The sequence below is a fragment of the Peromyscus maniculatus genome, chromosome 2, assembly GCF_049852395.1.
Source record: "Peromyscus maniculatus bairdii isolate BWxNUB_F1_BW_parent chromosome 2, HU_Pman_BW_mat_3.1, whole genome shotgun sequence".
NCBI classification, from domain to species: domain Eukaryota; kingdom Metazoa; phylum Chordata; class Mammalia; order Rodentia; family Cricetidae; genus Peromyscus; species Peromyscus maniculatus.
In genome coordinates this window covers 139,555,850-139,577,296 of record NC_134853.1, presented here as the reverse complement: position 1 = coordinate 139,577,296, position 21,447 = coordinate 139,555,850, and the positions used below count along the sequence as shown (strand labels likewise).

Genomic DNA, 21,447 nt, shown 5'->3' with positions numbered 1-21,447 from the left:
GCCCGCTGGGCTCCCGGGCCGCCGCCCCCTCACTGCCTGGGTCTTTCCCTCCCTTCGTGCTCGCCAGTGCGTCCAACCCCCTGCCTCCGCGCCCCGGCCCATGGCGCCCCGCGGTTGAGCCGGCGCCGCCAGGGACCCCTCCCACGGGCCTCCCCGGGGCGCGCAGATCCCGGAGCCGCGCGCCCACCCTCCGCGGAGCCTCCCTCCCTGCCTCGCCCGAGCCGGGCGGGACCATGGCTGCGAAGCTGCGAGCGCATCAGGTGGACGTGGACCCGGACTTCGCGCCGCAGAGCCGGCCGCGCTCGTGTACCTGGCCCCTGCCGCAGCCCGACTTGGCCGGCGACGAGGACGGGGCGCTGGGCGCAGGGGTGGCCGAAGGCTCTGAAGACTGCGGGCCAGAACGCAGGGCGACGGCCCCGGCGATGGCCCCAGCGCCGCCGCTGGGCGCGGAGGTCGGACCGTTGCGGAAAGCAAAGAGCTCCCGACGGAACGCGTGGGGGAACCTTTCCTACGCCGACCTCATCACCAAAGCCATCGAGAGCGCCCCGGACAAGAGACTCACGCTCTCGCAGATCTACGACTGGATGGTCCGCTACGTGCCCTACTTCAAGGATAAAGGCGACAGCAACAGCTCGGCCGGCTGGAAGGTGGGGGCGTCCGGGCTCTGGGCAGGCCACGGGGAGGGGGGGCTCTGGAACACCCCTAGGGGTCCTGGAGTGCGCGCCCAGGGCGTGGGGCAGGTCAGTTGACAGGCGAGGGCGTGCTGGCAGTAGCTGTGTTCATTCATGTCCCCTAGGAAGGATGCGCGGGATTGGAGGTCTGGTAGGGCAACAAGGGACTGCCTTTTTGAGACATCCCAGAAGAATATCTCTAGCCTGTCCTTGAGGGCATAGCAGCATAACTCATGTCCAGTCCACAGACACTGGGGAACCCCCTTCGCTTTGTGTGACTTGTTTTACCCTCTCCACCAGGGCACCAGCTTGAAAGAGCTGGAGTCGTGACCTGGGGCTCCTGGCTGCTTTCCCTCCCAAATCTCTTTTGCCCTTCCTGGAGCCGGCCCCATGGTGGAGAGTGCTAACAGACCATGGGTCCGGAATTCTTTCTGGGGTGTCAAGAGTTCGCCCTGGAGCACCAACTAGACGGGGTGAAAAGCACTGCAGCTCACCTGAGATGAGTTCTTCATGGGGCAGGTGTTGTCAGCCCCTTCCCTGGTACAGCGTGGGGTGGGGGCTGCTTAGTGATCCCTACTTAGTGTCACTTGGGGGAAGCATTGAAACCTGGGCGTCTATCTCTGCCCACTCTATGCAACTTATCTCCCACCTCCCTGGCTTCCTGGGCCCAGATGCACTTAAGGAGTGGGGTACCCCAGGGAGTCCTCAGTGGCAGGCAGTGGAAAGGGGAGAGCCATCTTGGGAGATGACTTAGATGGGGGTCTTCACTGGATTTGTAGCTTCTAGATCCTGCTCCTCCTCTGGCCATCTTGTTGGGAAATGGGGCTAGCTTATGCATTTGGGGGCAAGAAGGCTTGAGGGGGACCCCTCGTGGGAGAGGGAGGCCACTATGAGGAAGACATGCCTGTGTCTGGAGATAAGGCTGTGTGCATGGGTGTTGACTGGCAGCAGGGTCTGAGAAGAGGGGCAGGGGCTATGGCCATGGACAGCTCTAAATGCCTCTGGCTGTCCTGGGAGCCCGCAGCTCTTGGGATGGTGGTATGCTGGCATCTTCTCTGGCTCTCCTTGACCATTATGGAGCAGGGACACAGGACAGAGAAGTAGATCTGAGTCTCAGCCCATCCGTCCTCCAGTCCCCCGTAGCTCAGTTCCCACCAGACTACAACTTCCTCTCAAGTGTGTCCTGCCCTTGGGCTCGCTTCCCTTGCTTCCTGAGTCCACCGTCCACTCCTTCCTGGAGATGCAGTCACTATCCTTAGGGGTACAGAGTCCCAGTGCCTCCTCCAGGAAGCCTTTCCCAGCCTGTGCTAGCCAACTCAGGACTCCCCCCCCCCTTTTTTTTTCTGGCCCCAAGGCATGCATGGTGGATCCATTATGTGTGCCATGCTTCCCTCTCGATCCGTCCTTCATCTTTGAAAGCCAGTATCGGCGCCAGGGCTTTTCTGTACCCATGGCACCTTACATAGACTTGGGCCCCAGAAGCCATCCGTGTATGTGTAGTAAGAGATGAGTGGGCGGTCCAGAGGGTGTGGCTTGGGAAAGAATACCAGGACCAGAGCAGGTCTGGAGGGCTTCCTGTAAGAGGCAGCAGCACTCCAGTTGGTTTGGATGGATGAAGGAGACCGGGGGGGGGGGGGGGGAGATGGGAAGCAGGCACCACTTGGAGCTAGAAGCCAGGAGACGGCTGCGGTTCACTGAGCAAGCAATGCTGGGGCCAGACCCTGTGCCAGGCTCTTCTTGTATCTTTAAAGTGCCCAGGCGTCCCTGAGCTGGGTTTTCCTATAACCATTTACAGGAGAGGGCTCTGAGGCCCAGGGGACAAAAGCCAACTGCCGAAGGTCCCACAACTAGAAAATGGGCAAGTTGGACTCCAACCCAGGTGTGTCACCTCTCCGGGTCCCATCGAGCCTCTGGAACAGTGTCTTGCCGGCCCTGGTGGGAGGGAGATGTGATGGCTGTTGATCAGGGGCAGACGTATCTCAGAATGTGATGGCAGCGTGCTTGGAGATAATTGAGCCCCATGAGTTCATTTCTCAAACTGTGAGACTGAGGCTCTGGGGCGTGATAGGACTCCCTCTCTCCTGAGGGTGTCAGGAAGCAGCAGGCCCTGGACAAGGGCCCAAGTCTCCTGTCTGCCCACTGAATGCAAATTCCCACTGCACCACACTGCCGAGGACACACTGGCCCTCCCTGTCCCTTGCTCCCAGTCCTAGACTGGGGCACTGGGTGAGCAGCCCCAAACTTGGACTCCTGCTCTTGGTCCTGGGCAGAAAGCACCCAGACTCTGGAGAGATTCTAATCCATGCTGTTTCTTGGGTGGATGTCCCCGCTTTACCCTTCTGCTCCCCCAGAGTCCCTCCTTTCCATCTCGTTCCTACAACTTCCTGCCCTTCTGGCACTCCCAGTCAATTCCTCCAGAGGCCTGGAGGGGGAGCTGTCTCCAACTCTCACCTGATGTCAGCTTGACCAAGGCTGGGTACACCTCAGGTGCCAGGACCAGAGATCCATTATTCCTTCATCCCTTTCATTCCCCCATAAAAGTGTTGCCCTTGAAACCCTGAGGGGTACCAAATCTTGATTCCATGGGGAGGGGCGGTGCACTATGACTCCTTAAGAGGACCTAAGTTCTTGGTCCCATCTTCAGGATGCATTCATTGCCCTGAGCAGCTTCTGCATCCAGGCCCCTGTGTTTTGAGACAGGAAAGGCTGGTGGGTGGGGCAGGGGCTGGGGAACGTGGGCTCCATATTCTAGGAAGTCTGATGTTCCCTCACAGAGGAAGTGGCACTTATCTGGGCTGTCTTCTTGGTTAGGGAAAATTAGGGAGATAGTTTCGTGAGGGGTAAAGTGAGTGTATGTTCAATGGCAGTGAGCAGGAACTGTGCCTGCTGGATTTGGGGGTGCTTTGCAGTTGCGGACTGGAACCTAGGGTTCTCAGGCTGGCGAGAAAGTGGTTCTGGAAAGGTGGAGTGGTCACCTCTGCAAGGGAAGGGAAGGGAAGGGAAGGGCTGATGAACTGGGCCCTGAAGTCCCATCTGTCATGAGGGGAGACGGTCCCAGTGCTGCAGAGGACAGATCGGGCTTAGGCCACCCAAACCAGACAGAGGCGTGGACAGTTAGGATTACTGGGGGGTCCAGCGAAAGGGCTGGCGCAGGTCTCCTGGGGACAGAGTATCAAGCCTGGGCTCAGGGCTTGGCCAGGAGTGTAGTGGCCCAAGAGTTGTGCTCTCCGAGTAGAACCTCCCATTCCCTCTCAGCTGCTCCGCAAACTCCACGTCCCCTCGGCCTTGGCCTCTTACGGGAAGCCTTCCTGGCTGCACTGCCCTGCTGTTCCTTCCACTGAACACCTCTGGAGTTGTTCAACTCCTTTTGTGTTTCCTGGCTGCCAGTCCTTGGGGAGCTCCCAGGCCAGGCCTGGGCGCCTCCCATTTCTGTCCCCAGGCCCAGAGGGGAGGAGCCCAGTGGATGGGGACTTCCCCTCTCCCTCAGGGGCTGGAGCAGCCTTGCTGCTGAGGGGTGGGATCAGAAGGCGGGTGCTAGCCCCATCTGGCCCAGGCCTGGCCCTGTAAGTTCCAGGTGGGGCGGGGGCTTGAATGAGGGGCCGATCCCAGAGGCCAGCAGCAGGGTCCCGCTCCTGGACCTGAGCGGTGGTTTGGAGAGTAGTACCCCCTCCCCCAACCCGCTCCACCAGGGCGCCTTCCCCCTCCTTTGTCCTCGGGGATCCCCAGCCCCAAGGGCTTGTGGGGGTGCGGGAGGAGGCGGTGTGAGCCCCGATTGGGGGGGTGTCCTCACCCCCCTCACTGCACGAGCGAGAGGGGCTGGCAGCTGCCCGCCTCCTGGGCACGAGCCCGTGCCAGCCGCTCCTGGCACAGTTGCTGGCACGCCCGGCAGACTCCCACGGCCACCTGCTCACACCCACCCACGAGCGCTGGCGCGCTGCGGGCCCTTCCGGCTTCCCGGGCCTCCCGGCGCCCCTCCCCCGACGCCGTGCTCAGAGCCCCCTCCCCAATTCTTGGCCTCCCTAGGCCGGCCCTATGCGACCCCAGGCCCCCCACCCCGCGTAAGTTGGGGAGCTCTCGGGGCAGGGCCTCCGGGATTGCCGCGCCGCGGGGGAAGGGGGGCCGGGAGGCAGCAGACAGACCGACAGACAGGGTGAGGGCCCCGCCTGCCACCTGGCGCCGCTCCAGCGGGACGATGGCGGGCAGCGCCGTGCCAGGCGGTAATTGCAGACAGACTAATTTAAAGAGATGAGACGGTTATTTTTAACTCGCGTTAAGGTAATGAACGGCGCGGGGGGTTTGTGGGTTCGAAAGTTCAGCGCCCTCCAGCCCCCACTTAATGCGGATGGGGGCTCTCTGAAGACCTTGAGGGCTCTAGCCTCCGGACTTAATCGGGTGCAGCGTTGAGGGGAACCGAGGAACTGAGGAGCAGGGAGGCCCTGCCTGAGTACAGGACTAGTGAGAGGCCCATGCACCAAGCACATGTCCCACAGATTGTCACCACTACCCTCTTTCCAGATGTGGAAGCGACTTGCCTTGAGGTCGCACACCCAGCAAGTACCAGTCCTAAGTGTTAGAACCCAATTCTAGCCCTCAGACTCCAGCATTTTCTGTGCCGTTGGGTAGGACTGGGGGTTCCCTAGCTGTTGTTGAGAGGGTTTGGGTTTGGATTGGAAGAGGCTTGGAGCTCACCTCTTGTTTTTGAGTGACAGCTGGTGATGGCCAGCACCTGAGGTTTAAGGGTAGTCAGGATCTGTGAGTGGAAGTGAGCCTCTGGGGTAGAGGTGCTTCTCTGACCTCTTAGCAAACTTATCAGCTCCTCCCTACACCTGCCATGGGTCTGCCTTCACTTTGGGGCTGAGTGACTGGGAAACAGAGGAGGATGGGGCTGACGCCTCCCCATTAGAGCCCCGTCTACCTCCAGGTCAAACTTTGGGTCACTGAAGAAGCTGAAGAGTATAAGGCTGGAGGCTAGCTACGCTTACCCCCTCTAGCACATTCCCCCCGGGACAGCCATTCAATGGCCAGACACACCTTTTTAGCCTGGAAAGACTCTTCTTCTCCCCAGCCGTGCCCTGTGGCATCACTCACTGTGTCCAGGTGTAACCCTTTGTGGTCACTTGGAGTCAGGGCTGGGTGAGGGTGCCCTGAGCCCCGATGGGGAACATGATTCAGTATGTGTGAGCTGAAGGGAGTCCTCGGTGTTCTCCTCTAAGTCCAGAGGACCTTAACACAGTCTCTGGGCCCTTCAGCACTGTGACTTACAAACCTCTAGGTGCCGGGAGCCCAGGGGATCATGGTACTGAAAGGACTTCTCACTGGTGGGCACCTGTGAGTATGCACGCGGATAGTCTTGAACCTGAGCCTCCTGCTTAAAGACGCCTGTCCTACCCATGGCAGCACCCAGGTGGCCACCATTCTGCTAGCGCAAGGGAGTGTGCACGACAGCCCCAGCTGGCCCCGGAGCAGGCAGATGGGGGGCTCAGGGTGTTGGGTGGGCATCAGCTTGGGCTCTAGGGCCTGAGGAGGGTGCTCAAGGGGACAGCTGGATCTGGAGCACCCTCCTTCTCCTGGCACCCCGGTTACCATGGAAACCCACTCCTGTTTGGGAGGGTTTGGCTGTTTGCTGCCTTTCCCCACCCCCCAACCCATATGTGGAGGTGGGAGGGGGCCAGGTGGTGTGTGGGGGTGGGGCCTCCCACACCCTACCCCCAGGGCCTCCCTCTTTACTGAGAGAAACCTTCCCGGTCTCTAAGGGGGCTGCCTCCTGTGGGAAGGGGAATGAGAAGGGAGCCTGGATGCTAGGCAGTCGGTCCTATTCGTTTGCACATGCTCTCGAATTCCTTTTTTTAGTCCTGCGAGCTATGCATTTGTTGTCCCATTTTGCAGCTGAGGCAATCAAGGCCTGTCTGGGGGAGCCTAGATTTAGATGGGCCCTGTCTGTTTCTACCCCGTTCCTCCCATCTCCCGCTGCCAGCGCTTTCTCACTCCCACAATAGTAGCCGTCCTTCCTACTGCAAGAGCTTCAAGATCTGTGTTAGAACTCTAAGGTTCCCCAGTTCCCCCTGGGAGCCGTCCAAGCCAGAACTATACCCTGGGTCCCTGGGCCCTCTGCAGGCCCCACCTCCCGGCTGCGTTTCCTACCGCCTCAATGCTCAGGCACCCTGGCACTGCCACCTTCCTTCACAGCTGAAGTTCTCAACCTGCACCCACTGCCACTGTCACATGCCCCCCAAGGCAGCTCTCCTTGCGTGGTCCCTCGGGACGCCCTTCAGGGGAAACTAGCCAGGGTGCTGGAGTAGTTTGATTGAAGCCACCGCCATCGAGTTGGTTCTAGAAGCCAGCGTATCTATCCTCGAGGGTCTTTGCCTACATCCTTGGCTGTCCACAGGCCTGTCATCAGAGAGTCCCCAGAAGCCTTTCACCCACACACTTGTCCAATCCCCATCTCCATTCTTTGGGCATGAGCTCTGAAATCTGTATTTTAACAGGTATGTTGGGTGACCAGTCGTTCAGAAGCCCCCGCTTTGATGATGACCTCCCAGCTCCCCCCCCCCCCGCCCCCCGCCCCCCGCCCCGTGCACTCGCTGTGGGTCAGCTTCTTCTTTAACCTGCATCCTAGTTAAGCCCATGCTCCTTTTCCTCCCTCCTGCCCTGGAGGCCTGGACCTCATGCCATCAGTTTCAGGAGACGGAGCTCCTGCCCAGCACTTATGTCTATCCCATGTAGCGGAACCGCCCTGTAGAAGACGTGGTTGGAGAGAAGGGAGCCACAGCCAGAACTGGCACATGCTGCTCCTGCCAGCCTTTGATGCAGGACAGAGGGAGGTGCTGGAGGGTGCTACTCGTCTCTCCAGGCCTGGAGTGTGAAGCAAGTGACAGTCACAGACCCTGTCCTAGCTAGTTCCCCGCTGGTGGGACAGAGAACATATGTACAGCCCAGCATTACTTGTCCAGCCCTGGGGGAGCCTAGTGTGATACTCCAGGCCCCGGTTCCCAACCTTGTCAACCTTTCCTGACCCCTTCAGTCCTCTGACACATGCTTCAGCCACCTTAAACTTCTAGCTCAGGATTCCACCTGCCATGTGCCAACACATAATATATTCTCTCCTTGAATTTTCACAGTTGCTCCATGATACTGTTATTGTGGCTGTCTCTCCCACTGGCAGATGAGGATACTAAAAAGAAATCAAGAGGCTTCAGCTATGCATGTCAGTACTGGAATGCCCCGGGGCTCTTTTCTCCCTAGTCCAGCACTCTGGCCAGGCCATTCCAAGCTGGCTTTCTGCCCCTGCAATGGTCTTTGTACTCTCCTTTGAAGTCTGACCCCAAGGCTTCTAGCATGGGGAATGGGTCCTGATTCCAGTCTGCCTTTCCCAGACAGACCCTGTCCCAGAGCAGGAGCAGGCCAGTTTCCTGTTCCCCTGGCTTACAGACTCAGGGCTGAGGGCAATGTAATCCAAGGCTACACCACTGGGCACCTATTGTGCAATGCTATCAGGACTGGACCTGACCTTGAGGGGCTGGGAGATCAAGCTTGGGTGATGAAGACACAAAGAGTCTGGTTCTGGACAAACACAGTCAGGACAGGACAGGGCAGAGGGTCAGATCATCAGCTGTGGGGGTTTAGAGGTCAAACTCCTGGGACTCTTTGGGAAGCCCAGCAAGAATAGAAGCTGGAAAAGCAAGAGCGGCTTGGAATGGCCGGCGAGCTCAGACGTGGGAGCTGGCACCCCAGTGAGAGTGGGAGATGGGATGACACCAGCAGACAAGTCACTCAAGAGTTAGGTCCCAGATATCAGGCTGAGTTCTCTGCAGCCATCCCACCATGCCTTAAGACTCCCAGGGGCACAGGTGAGACTGGCTGGGTTGTCTGTGTAGTGAGGAACTCGGGAAGCCAATGGCACTGGCAGAGCCTAGTTATGCTTGCCTCTGTGGAGCCAGGGGCAGCTTCGGTCATAGTTTCTTCCTCTACAAAATGGGATGCCAGTCCTATGTCTAAGCTTTCTTAGAATTTCAGGAAAAATACCTATAAAGTCCCCAAGAAGTCTTATCAGATCACCACTGTTATTCATTGCTCTGTGAAAGGAGCTACCCGCCAGCATATAGGATAGGACTCCCTGTGCATGCCCTTGAAGGGTACACATGTGCATGCATGCATGTGCCTGTGTGTGTATTAGGGGAGTCCCTCTCGATTCTGGTCCCTGAATACGATATGTGAGAATTTTGGCAGTCCAATCTTCTACCTGCCCTTAGTTTGATCTATTACTTTTGAGTCTCCAGAACTTTCCCTGTGCCCTTGGGAAGTATAAAGAGCAGATTTAAGGCTGGATGTGTGTGTGTGTGTGTGCGCGCGCGCGCGCGCGCAGGTGCACTGTATATGTGGAGGCCAGGTGTTGCTCCCAGCCTTATTTTTTGACACAAGGTCTGTTAGTGAACCTGGAGCTCTCTGCTCCAGACTGTCCGGCTGGTGAACACGGAGGATCTACTTGTCTCGGACCCCAAGCCCTGTTCTTATGGCTGTGTGCTTCCACTTGTGGCTCTCACGTGGATGCTGGGGATCCGAGCTCAGGTCCTACTGCTTGTGCATTGAACACCTTCCCGTTGAGACAGACCCTCAGCCCCAAGGATCCTCGTTTTCACAGATAAGAAAGCCGTTTGTCCAAGGCAATCCTCAAGCCTAGGGGCTGCCTGTTTCCTGCACATTAGGCTGTCTGTGCCCCACTGCCAGGCTGTGTGACCTTGGGCAAGACCCTTCCGTCTGTCTCCTGGTTCTCCTCCATCAGCTATCTGGGAAACTCTGCGGCCTCCCTCCTGCCCCCTCCTCTGTCCTCAGCTGGCCTTGCCACCACCTCCTCTTGTAACCTGAGCTGGGCCTTGAGGAGGAGGAGCTTGCCCTCTGCCAGAGGCACCTGCCAGCTAAGCAGATGTGGAGATGGAGGCCCAGGCAGGGAGACTTGAAGACTTACAGCCAGCTAGGCCAGCACTGGGGCAATCACACTTTGCACACCCAGCCTGGCCTCTGGCCTCTGGCCCTGGACCTCACCCAAGCACTTGTTCATTTTTTTCAGTGGACATTTGTGGTGCTCCAGTATGTCCTGAAGGACCTCTGAGGCTTCAGGAGGAGACAGATGGCAAATGAGGTTGCTGCCCTGGTCTGAGTGGGCTGCCCTGGGCTCTTGGAGTCCCTTGTCGTGGAAATAGAGGGCCGAGGGCAGCCCCTGGGGGCAAGGCCAGTGTCTGTGCGGGTGGCTGTGCCCCTGGGAGAGCAGATGGCTCTCTTGGCACCATGCCTGATCCTCCTCTTTCTCCCTCAGGAGCCAGGCTGCAGGGCTTGGGCCCAGCTGCTAGGCCTTCCCCAGAGCTGGGCCCAGGGTAGGGCTGAGTGAGGTCACTGCAGCTGCTCCCAGGGCCTGGGCAAGGGAGCAGGGAGGAGCTGCCTGCAGATAAGAGAGGTGATCAGGCTAGAGGGGTGCCATGCCAAGTCTGAATGGCTTTGCAGTTAGGAGTTCTGGGGAGGGCCAGCTGAGCCAGCTGGTTCCAGGACAACCCAGGAGCTTCTGCCTGGCCTAGGCATCTCCTTAGAGCTGTGGTTCTCAACCTTCCTAATACTGTGACCCTCGTGCTATGGCGACCCCCAACCACAAAATTATTTCGTTGCTACTTCATAACTGTAATTTTGTTTCTGTTATGAATCATAGTGTAGACATCTGATATGCAAATTCCGGGGGTGGGGGGGCACGTGTCGCAACCCACAGGTTGAGAACCACTGCCTCAGAGGCATCTCAGAGCAAGGGGCTCTGGATTGGCACCTGTTAAATGAGGATACTAAGCTCAGAAGGTTGGCTCAAAGACTTGGTGATGTAGTCATAACATATGGTAATAAGATGATAATATTTAATATATGGCGATCTTAGCCAGGCATGGCGATCCTAGCACCAGGGAAGCCGAGGCAGGAAGACTGTGTGCAGCTGGGCTGTATAGTAAGACCCTTTTTCAAGAAAAGCAAAAAGTACTCTTTCCCCCTAGTTATGCTGAAGTCTCCTGAGGAGCCAGGAAGGACTGAGAAAGAAAGACACAGGAGGCCATGGTAGCAGGAGCCCCTGTGGAGACCCAAGGGGAGGCTCAAGAGGACCCTGGCAGCTGGTGGCAGGGTCTTCGGAGGTGCTCAGTGGAACCTTCACTCATCCCAAGCATGAGCAGTCAGGCACTGCCAAGGGCCCCCTCCTCCCTCCCCACTTCCTCTGAGCCCCACCAACTTTAGCAGAGGGGACAGACTCAGTTGAACTCAGTCTGTCCATAGCACTGTGGTGGGGCAGACAGCTATCTCTAGGACTTGCGGAAGGGGCTCAGAGCAGGCCTGGATGGGGGAAGAACAGAGCCTGTGGGGTGAGGGGAAGGACAGGAACATGGGAGCAAAGAGCACAGAGGTACCGGAGGTGGACATTTGTGGTGGTTGGAAGCCCAGACAGGTCTGCTGGTTTGGGGAATGTGGCTGGACAGACAGGCACTTAATAAGGCTCCTGAGTGACCAGTTATACTCAAGCCCAAGGCTGTGGGGCAGGGGTGAGCTTGGACTCTTGTTGTTTGCCTGGGCTGGTTATGTGAGCTCTTGTGGGGGGGGGGGGGAGGAATAGGCTTGTGTATTCCGACCCTTGACTTCGTGTCTTGCTTCAGTATTTGGTTCCTCCTGGACTCTGGCTACCCATACTGTTCCACCGATGACCCTCAGGCCACTTCATGGGCACCTGTAGCTCTTTGCCCTCATCTGCTCGCCCTTTTACCCCTCCTCCATTGCAGACCTTAGTACCCAGGATTTGTACATGACCTCTAGATCCTGACATCATCTACCAGGAAACCTGCCTGGAGTGAACACCCCAACTCCACCCCAGACAAGAGGGCAAGCGTCACCCCTCCCCCGACTCCCCACCCTCTCCACCCCCGCGTGCCAGACTGTGGGTCTGACTCAGATGTGTGCCCCTGGAAAGGCAGGGGCTCTAGGAATAGAATGAGGGGTAAGGGACGGGGTTGGGGCTGCTGATGGGACTCTGAACCAGGAAGGATGAGCTGCTGAATCTGTGGAACCTTCCCGGTGAGCGCTGGAGTTGTATCACGGAGGTCAGAGACCCACGGGTGGTCTCTAAAGTACTGAGGCTGGAGCTGGGTCCTTGTTTACCATCATACAGATAAGGTTAGACTCCTAAGGGCCGGCCCGAGCTAAGATTTTTGCCTGCGATGGAACCTGTAGAGGCATCTATACCTGATGGTGTTGGGTGGGAGAATGGAAGACCCAGGACTGAACTCACCATCTTGGAATCCCCCCACGGACCAGGGAGACCAGAAGACAATGCTGGGTTGGTGGTAGGCAGTGGGTACAGGGTTTGCATATCCTGCCTCTGATGAAAGCCAGGAAAGCCTGAGCTTGTGAGCCAAGACAGGGATAGCTGTTGGGATGGAGAGCATAACAGTGTCCCCTGCCACCATGGGGGCAGGGAGGAAAGAACAGAGGCTTTGGAGTCTCATAACCCGAGACCTGAATCCAGCTTCCTCACTTCCAGCTTTGGGGCTTCCACATGGAAGTCATTAAACTCACCAGAGCCTCAATTTCCCCCTTTGTAAACTAGTGGTCCCTTCTTGTGGGATGCTTGTCAAGATAAAAGAACCCCACCTACACCTGGCATGTAGCAGGTGGCGCCTTTCTCCTGCCTCAGTACTAGAAGCACACGCCAACAGCATGCTTGAGCTGAGCTGGCTCACGAGAGCAATTGTGCACACTTCTTTTCAATTCTTCACTCTGTGACTTCACACTGGCAGCTTCGCCGGGCTATGATAGGAGGACCCATGCCACGAGGCAGCGGCAGCTACAAATCAGTCAGCTGGATGTCCCCCTCCTGGACATTTACCAGCTTACCACTGAATGTGCCCCCAGAGAGGGCAGCCTTCCTCATGCCCCCTTCCCAGGATCACAGGACCACGGCAGAGAACATGGATGTCCACGTCCCAGACTACACTCTGTCGGCCCTCTGTAGCCCTCGTGAGGACAGAGTGAGAGTTGAGACAGTGGTGGGGAGCCCTAGTTAGGCCAAACACCTTAAAAGGCAAAGTCCATAGCCCCTTCTTGGTCTGAAAAAATTGCATATAAGTTGGAAGCATGCAGTCCCTTGCAGGCAGGAACACCAAATGAGGGGGTAGATCTCTCTTCTCTCCACTCATCATTCCCCACCCCTCCGCCCAAACCTGGCAGGTCCTGGCTGGAGAAGTAAGATTGGATGAGGTTGAGCTGTTGGGGAATGAAGCTGTGCTAGGAGGAGAAATGAGGTTGTACCCGAAGATAAACGAGGTGGTACTGTCAGGGAATGAGGTGGTACTAGGAGGCAAGGTAAGGTGCATTATTAGATAAATGAGGTTGTACTGTCAGGGGGATGGAGTGTACTTGTAGGAGAGATGACGTCCTGCTGGATCAGCTGGGTTGCACCATCAGAGAACACAGCCACACCACAGGAGGAAGGAGCGTGTCCGACTTGGAGGATAAATGAGGGTGTCCTGCTGGATAAATGAGGGGCCCCGTCAGGTGAATGGAGTGCTGTTAGCAAATGAGGTTGTACTTGCTGGATAAATGGGACTGGTGTGCTGGATAAATGGGGTTGTGCTGTCAGATGAATGCATTACTGCTCGTGGGCGAAGGGTGTCCTGGGAATAGATGAGGTGTCCTGATGGATAGATGAGCTGTCACCATCAGATGGATCAGACCCTATCCATGCGGGAGGCACCAAGGTCGAGGTCATTCTTAGAGTGTCTTCCAGCCTAAGGGAATGGGGCGGTGGGAGGTCTGGGTGTGAGCCAGCCTGGGGCAATCCGGGAGCAGGTGGAGGGAGGCCTGGGAGAGCAGCAACTGCCTGTGAGACCTTCTTCAACATGCTGGGAAGCCTATCCTTCCTCCACCATGGTGGGCTTTACTTTTCCCACATCCCTGCTTGCTTTTCATCCTGTCCAAATGCAGTTTGGAAAAGTCCCTATTGTATGCCAGCCAGGGCTGGTTCACTCAGATCTGCCTATGACCCAGTGTCTGTATATATGTCTTCTATTCTTTCACTGAACGAACTTTTAAGTGCCTAGAATTTGCCAAACACATGGAGTACAGTAAAACCTGGGGTGGGGATGGAAATCACTACCCTCACAAAAGTTCTACTATAAGGCAATCAGACAGTAAGCAAAACATGATCAATACATTACTCAGAGGCTGAGTATCCCTTATCCAAAATGCTTGGCCACATACCTGTTTCTGATTACAAAATTCCTTTGGATTTGGGGATATTTGCATAGACATTGAGCATCCCTAAGCCACGAATCTGAAAGCTATAACTTAAAAGTTGGCAGATTTAGATTTCGGATCTCTTCAGATAAAGGATTTTCGAGTTTGCATTCATTTCAACTTGTGTGCACCCAGAAGGTTATAGCTTTAGAACAAGTCGGGCTGGAGAAAGGGGACCAAGACAAGAAAGAGGGTGGAGTTTTAAGAGAATTGTTGGACTGGGCCCCAAGTGAAAGGTGCTTGGGGAACAGATGTGAAGGGAGATGAGAGGGAGATGAGAGCTCTGTGAGCATTTGGGGGGGTGCGGGGGCGGGGGGCACCTGGCCTGGCGGGCTGGAAGCAAAGGAGGAGGTGTGCAGGGTGACATCTGAGAGGTCATGCAGGGTGTGTGAGCTGTGACTAGGCCTTTGTTCACTGAGGCGTTGGGCAGGGAGGGACCTCAGGTGTTCAAGCATCTCTGTGTGGAGATGCTGCAGGGAAGCAAAGGTGGGAGCCATAGCTGCTGGAGGAACTGGAGCTTCAAAGTTCCTTGCCCCAGGGTTGCGCTGTTTGTGTGTGTGTTGGAGCTGAAACTGACATCTGGATCCAGTGCCAGAGCCCATGCGCTTGGCCATATGCCATTCTTGTCAGGCTTCCCTCCCGAGTGGGTGGGCCCCAGGAGGGTATTCACCCAGGCCCAGGTTCCGAGGAAGAATGGGGTGGGCATGACTATAACCTGCTGTCCTTTCTTCTGCCCCTACATCATTTCCCTGGGGCCCCAAATCAGGGAGGTCCTATCTTCCCTAGGAGATTGTGCCAAACCTAGATGTACATGTGGGATGTGGGAGGCCCCAGAAGCTGAGCCCAGCCCTGGGCATCAAGGGAACTTGGGCATGCCTGGGCCGTAGCTGTGGTGGTGGGTTGCTAAGCGACTCCAAGAGGGAGCCCTGGTTACTGCTGCCTGGCAGAAGCATCTCCCTCTTCTCCCTCCCTCACCTCCTTCATGGCCTCTGGCCTCCCAGGAGGCCTTGTGGGCAAGCCAGAGTTGTCATCAGCGCTAGACACTGGATCTTGGCTGCCAGCTCTGATTGACACCAGGTGTCTAGGCCCTAAGGAGATATGCTGGGATACAGACTGTGGGCTTCTCTCAGGAGCACAGCCCCAGTGCGCATCTAGAGTAGAGCCCAGCTTAGCAGTCAGAGGCCTAAGCCTCCCCCACCCCAGCTCCAGACCACCTCTCTGGGTAACCCTGAGCAAAGCCTGGCACCCTTCTGAGCTCAGCTGCCCCATCCATCTGGCTTGCAGAACCCTTCCCCGGGGCCTCATTCATGGAGAGTGAGGGTGCCGAGTGGGCAGGGCTTCCCTGTGCTGAGGACTTGAGTGTGTAATGATTCAGATTTACATCAGATTTCATTTATGAAAAGAGAATCCTACTTGAAAGGGAAAAAAAAAGTTGCAGACTTCTAGATTAGGCCATTTCAAAAACTGTTCAGTGTCAAACTGGGAAACTCCACAGAGTGCAACGGGCCCAGGTCATCAGCGTGGGTAATGAGACACCCCTGGAGAGGAATATGGACTTCCCCTAGGCCAGGCTTTGTGGAGTGGGTAGGTGGAGTACCACACTGGGGGGCAGGAGGCCTGGGTGGCATATCCCATGACACCAGGTCCTGGGCCACCTTGGATAAGCTCTTTCTTTCCCCCTGGCCTGTAAGAGTCCTGGCACGAGGCTGGGCCTTGAACTCCCAGCCTCCTGTCTGAGTGGGGGTAAGGGGAGAAAGCTGCAAACCTTCATGGGCCTTTATAAGGTTATAAAGAATGGGAGTGTGTTTGAAACACATGCAAAGTTCTGAAAAGGAAGCATAGAACTTGTAGGCCGTCTTGACCTTGCAGCTCACACCCTGTCTTCCACATGCGCAGCTCATGGGCATGGTCTGCATGGGAGGTTTGAGAAACATGTGAGTCCTGGCTGAGAGTCTTTGCAAACTTTCTGACCTTCCCTGGCCTATGGCAGAATGGAATGTCCTCTACAAAGACTAACCTGAAATCATATTTGGCTCTATGCCAAACAAGCTGCGAGACCTTGGCAACTCACAGTCTATGAGCCACACCCTCCTCGTTTGGAGCTAAGGATCCCAATCCCGACCCTATAAGGTTTGGCATCATGATTACAGGAGATAAGCACTCAGGGATCCCAGGGCCAAATGGACTGGTACTATCTAGGTGCAATTACCTGGCAGTGTCCTCCCCGCCACCCCCCCCCCCAGCACTCTGAGCTATATAGCTGTGCCAGCTATAAAGCTGGACTTCCATTCCAGTAGGACTGGGAAGGTGGGAGGTGGAGCTTCTGACAAGGCAGCTAGCTCGTCCAGGGGGAAGAGAGCTGAGGCCTCCTAGGAACTGAACACAGGTGTGGGGGAGGGGCAGGGAGCCAGGTGCATGGGCGGGCCAGGGAAGGGAGTATCTACCTGAGGGAACATCACTCCCTGGGGGTCCAGCTCCCCTCCTCACAGAGCCCCAGGAGAAGCTAGGCACGACAAGGCTGCCAAGCTCCAGCTGTTGCCTCCCAAGCCCATAAAGTGCCAGAGACAGCCAGCTTGGTGGACATGGGATGATGGACAGCCAGCCAGCCTGGTGGAGCTGGGATGATGGAGATAATAATGGGCAGGAGAAAGGATCTCTGGAGACTGATGGGGACAGGAGGCAAGAGGGAGAATCCTTGAAGATTAGTGGTTAGGGAGTGCCTAGATGGGTTAGCAAATTAAGAGCAAGTCCAGTGGCCTGGGCAGAGCTGGATTGGTGCCTGGCATCACTGCCTAGCTGTGGGCAAATTATATCATGCCTCTGGGCCTCTGTCATGCGGTGGACGAAATAGGGTAATTCTGGCCTCCCCAAGCAGTTGATGCCCAGCACAACTGCACTTAAGTCTTGGTGTTCAGGAGATGGTGACCAAGCAGGTCTGCTGAGTCTAGGGGTAAGTTCTGACCAGACAGAGGCTTAAGAGCACCTGGATGGGGTGTTCACAGACACCGAACCACACCCATTAGCTCGTGTAATGATCTAAGAGCCTTAGGTGAGGTGATGATGACAGCGTGTGTCTCAGAGTAGCTCAGAGACTGATAGCCATGGTCACACAGCCAAGTGACCAAATAGCCAGGCATCCTGCTCGGTCCTCAACGAACCAGGTCCATGATGTCTGCACCACAGTGTCTGATCAGGAAGGTCAAGGCTACCAGAGAGGGAACCCAGCAGAAATTCTACACCAGGAATATTTGTGTGTGTGTGTGTGTGTGGAAGTCAGGCTGGTGGAGCTGTGGGCTCACCATGCCTTTCTCTGAACTCAGGACAGGGCTGTCCAAAGCAGGTAATGACCCCGAGGACACTCCCGATCGGCACAGTAGGAATTCAGATGAGGATATAGGCAGGCTGGCAGAGGTAAAGGCCGGGAGATACTGAGGGAGAGCAGACAGGCTCTACGGAGCCTTATTTAAGCAAGCTTCTTTGCTGGTTTGAAGCTGTCTCCCTGACTGTAAATTCGGAATGTGTGGGAAATTGTATAAAGGTCTCATGAGGAAGGGAGGGACTTGGAGAGCAGAGCTGAGCCAGGTGGGACAGAGCCAGGTGGGACAGAGGGACAGGCAGCCTCTGAACATGGTCCATCAAGGGCCTCTGGAGTTTACAGGCCCTCAGAAGAATTGGGAGTCAATCTCCCCAAAGTCTCAGGCTTATAGGCTTATACCTGTCCTGGGCCCCCCCCTCCTTAGCCTGTTCTGCTTTCTCTGGCCAGACTTTCCCACAAAGGGTTAACAGTCCTCTCTACCTGCAGTTGCATTTTAAAGACACGAAATTAAAGCAGGTAATTTATTCTCCCCACACACGAAAGAGCAATTAGTTCTAAACAGGGCTTAATCAGTCACCGCGAGATTGATTTCTGGAGCCCTGGGTTTTCGGGCTCCTGGCTCCATGCCAGGCTGGGGAGGGAGGGGGGCGGACAAATGAGCCGCGGCGGTGGCATGAGCCCTTACATAATCTGCTGGGGGGTAGGAGGGGCTCACAGTCTAGCCAGCCCCTCCAGAGGCTTGGCTGAGTTTGGGAGATGGGGTCCTGCTCCCCTGCTGAGGGGCGGCTCAGGTTCAGAATAGAGGTCAAAGTGGGCCATATTCCTTAAGCCCCAGCCCCTCGGGCAGTGTCTACATGGGAGGTGGGACAGAGCAGGGTGAGGGCATGTTTGGGGATGTAAATGATAGATAGTCTGCCTTTGTCCAAAGTGGTACTTACACCTGCACTCTCTCTTCTTCTACCCCCCTTTATCCATTGATCCTATTTCCTCCCATCCTCCTTTGACCTCCCACCCCCCTCTCCTCCCATCTTCCCATCACTTTCCCCTTGATCCCTTTGGCTTCCTGGCTTTCCTTTTCCTGCCACCCATGCCCCTGTCTCCGGCCACAGAACTCCATCCGGCACAACCTGTCGCTGCACACCCGGTTCATCCGCGTGCAGAACGAGGGCACTGGCAAAAGTTCGTGGTGGATGCTGAACCCTGAGGGCGGAAAGACTGGCAAGACCCCGCGGCGCCGGGCCGTGTCCATGGACAACGGGGCCAAGTTCCTGCGCATCAAGGGCAAAGCGAGCAAGAAGAAGCAGCTGCACCTGCCGGAGCGGAGCCCAGACGACAGCCCTCCGGGTGCACCCGTTCCAGGGCCCCTGTCGGCCTCCGCCAAGTGGGCCGCCAGCCCGGCCTCACATGCCAGCGACGACTACGAGGCGTGGGCCGACTTCCGCGGCAGCGGGAGACCCCTGCTCGGGGAGGCGGCCGAGCTGGAGGACGACGAGGCCCTGGAGGCCCTGGCACCGTCCTCGCCGCTCATGTACCCGAGTCCCGCAAGCGCGCTGTCGCCCGCCCTGGGCGCTCGCTGCCCAGGCGAGATACCGCGTCTGGCCGAGCTGGGAGGCCCGCTGGGCCTGCACGGGGGCGGCGTCGCGGGGCTACCCGACGCCCTGCTGGACGGCGCGCAGGACGCGTACGGGCCGCGGGCACGCGCCGGGACTCCCGCCTACTTTGGCGGCTGCAAGGCGGGCGCCTACGGTGGGGGCGGGGGCTTCGGGCCGCCGGCGCTGGGCGCGCTGCGCCGTCTGCCCATGCAGACCATCCAGGAGAACAAGCAGGCCAGCTTCGCGCCGGCCGCCGCGCCCTTCCGCCCCGGGGCGCTGCCCGCGCTGCTGCCACCGCCGCCTCCCGCACCAAGGCCCGGCCCGATGCTGGGCGCGCCCGGGGAGCTGGCGCTGGCTGGCTCGGCCGCCGCTTACCCCGGCAAGGGAGCGGCCCCGTACGCGCCGCCGGCGCCCTCGCGCAGTGCCTTAGCCCACCCCATCAGCCTTATGACGCTGCCCGGAGAGGCGGGCGCCGCCGGCCTGGCCCCACCGGCCCACGCCGCAGCCTTCGGGGGTCCGCCCGGCGGCCTCCTGCTGGACGCGCTGCCAGGGCCCTACGCGGCTGCTGCAGCCGGGCCGCTGGGTGCCGGGCCTGACCGCTTCCCGGCCGACCTGGACCTCGACATGTTCAGCGGAAGCCTCGAGTGTGACGTCGAGTCCATCATCCTCAACGACTTCATGGACAGCGACGAAATGGACTTCAACTTCGACTCAGCCCTGCCTCCGCCGCCCCCGGGCCTGGCCGGGGCGCCACCCCCTAACCAGAGCTGGGTGCCGGGCTGAGAGCCACCCTGCTCAGCCTGGGTGCCCCGGTCCTGTCTCCAAGGGGCCTCTGTCTTCCCATCCTGATCCCCGGGTCCCCACTCCCCTGACCCAGCTCCACGGGAGGAACCAGGAGGCAATCCCAGCCCAGCTGGAGACATCCCCTCAGAGCTGAGCGCAGAGGGAGGTGGGAGGGAGCGGCTGGGACACCTCGCTATTCCTGTTCGAACTCCTAAGACCTCCTGCTGGGGCTGGAAGCCTGGGAGAGGTAGTTGAGGTCCGGCTAGGTGGGAGTGGGGAAGAACAAGGCGAGGCGGATGGCCCTCTGTGGATGCTGATGCTGGAAGCCACCTAGGAAATGGGGCGGGGGCGTTTCTGAATCTTCAGTTCTTATTGCTGGGCCATTTGCGGTAATGTGACGCACAGCCCACCCAAGGCCAATCTGATTCTCAAATGACACTTTCCCTCACTGGCCATAGAACCACCACACGAAGCCAGCAACCCTCTCGTTCACACCTATCTTGGTCATCCATTCTGCTCAGTCCTCCGGTTGGTCCTCAGCTACCCTCTGGTTCAGTGTCTCCCACCTCTGCCAGTCCTGGCATCTCCTCTCTCCTGTCAGTCAACCCCACACTCCTGCAGTACTGGTCACAGCCTCTCCAGCGGGCCTCAGTTCCGGATCCAGCCCCCAATCCGACACCCCTTTCTCCGTGCCAGTCCTGGCCCCTCTCTCCCATATTTATAAGTGTCCGGTCGGGGCGGGCGGTGGGCGCGGCGTCCCCGGCGCGTATCGTAGGCAGTGTACTGTGGCCGTGCCGTCAGCGTGTGCGTGTGCGTGTGTGCCGTGTCGAGGCCGTGTAGAGTGCATTGTACAGCATATTTTCATGAATAAAATTGTTTTAAATATTTCCCGCGCCTTGGGTTAGGAGGAGGGGGTGGTGGTGATGAAAGAGATTTTAGAGGGTGACTGTGAGCTAGGGTCCCTGTTGTTGCGGCTGTTTGTCTGGGTACATGGCCGGAGAGCTACTCAGCTGCACATTGGTTAAGCGCCTCCCGAGCTCCTAATGTTGGAAATAGTCTTTTGGGGGGGGGCTCTGCACCTGTTTTCTTGTGAACACGTGCAAGCAGAAGATTTCCTGCCTGGAGAAATTCCTGAATCAAGCCTTAGGGCTTGGGGGAGAGTGGGACGGGTGTTTGCTGAGACTCTGCAACTGCCAGCCTTGTATTAGCATGAGTTTTATTCCCATTACACAGATGAGAACACAAGGTCAGAGAGGGAAACTAATTTTTGAAAGGTAAGGGGTGTTTAAAAAAAAAAAACAAAAAGCGTTAGAGGCACAGACGTCTGTAGGAATCCATCCAGTTCCCTTCCCGGAACAGCTGTGTCACCTAGGGCACCGTGTTAGTTACTTTTTTTCATTGCTGCAACAAAGTACCTGACGAAACTAACAGATGGGAGGAAGGAAGGAAGGGTTTATTTGGGCTCACACTTTGAAGGTGAAGTCCATCGTAGCGGGGAAAGGATGGCGGCAGGACTCGGAGGCAGCTGGTCACATTGCACCTACACTCAGGAAGCAGGAGGAATGCTGGCGCCCAAGTGAAAATTTCCTTTTTTACACGAGTGCGCACACACCCCAGGACACATGTGGAGGTCAGAGAACACGTTTCTAGAGGTGGCTCTCCTTCCACCATGTAGGTCCTGGGGATCAAACTCCAGCCATCAGGTTTGGTGGCAAGCCCCTCTACCCACTGAGCCTCCTTTTTATTCAGTCTGGGATCCCAGCTCTTGAGGACAGTT

At 57.3% G+C, this 21,447-nt stretch overlaps 1 protein-coding gene across 1 annotated transcript; it reads left to right on the top strand.

Annotated features, from left to right (window-relative positions):
- The first annotated feature begins 233 nt into the window (after positions 1-233).
- Foxo6 (forkhead box O6) lies at positions 234-20,557 on the top strand. The gene is made up of 2 exons (XM_076564954.1): positions 234-647; positions 18,405-20,557. The coding sequence occupies exons 1-2, from the start codon at positions 234-236 to the stop codon at positions 19,668-19,670; spliced, it is 1,680 nt and encodes a 559-aa protein (XP_076421069.1). The 3' UTR covers positions 19,671-20,557.
- Positions 20,558-21,447: the final 890 nt, after the last annotated feature.

Excerpts from the sequence above, each read along its gene's own strand:
- Foxo6 (XM_076564954.1), top strand. The coding sequence starts at position 234 with ATGGCTGCGAAGCTGCGAGCGCATCAGGTGGACGTGGACCCGGACTTC. Across the intron at positions 648-18,404 it reads ACAGCTCGGCCGGCTGGAAG|AACTCCATCCGGCACAACCT; the intron begins GTGGGGGCGTCC and ends CTCCGGCCACAG.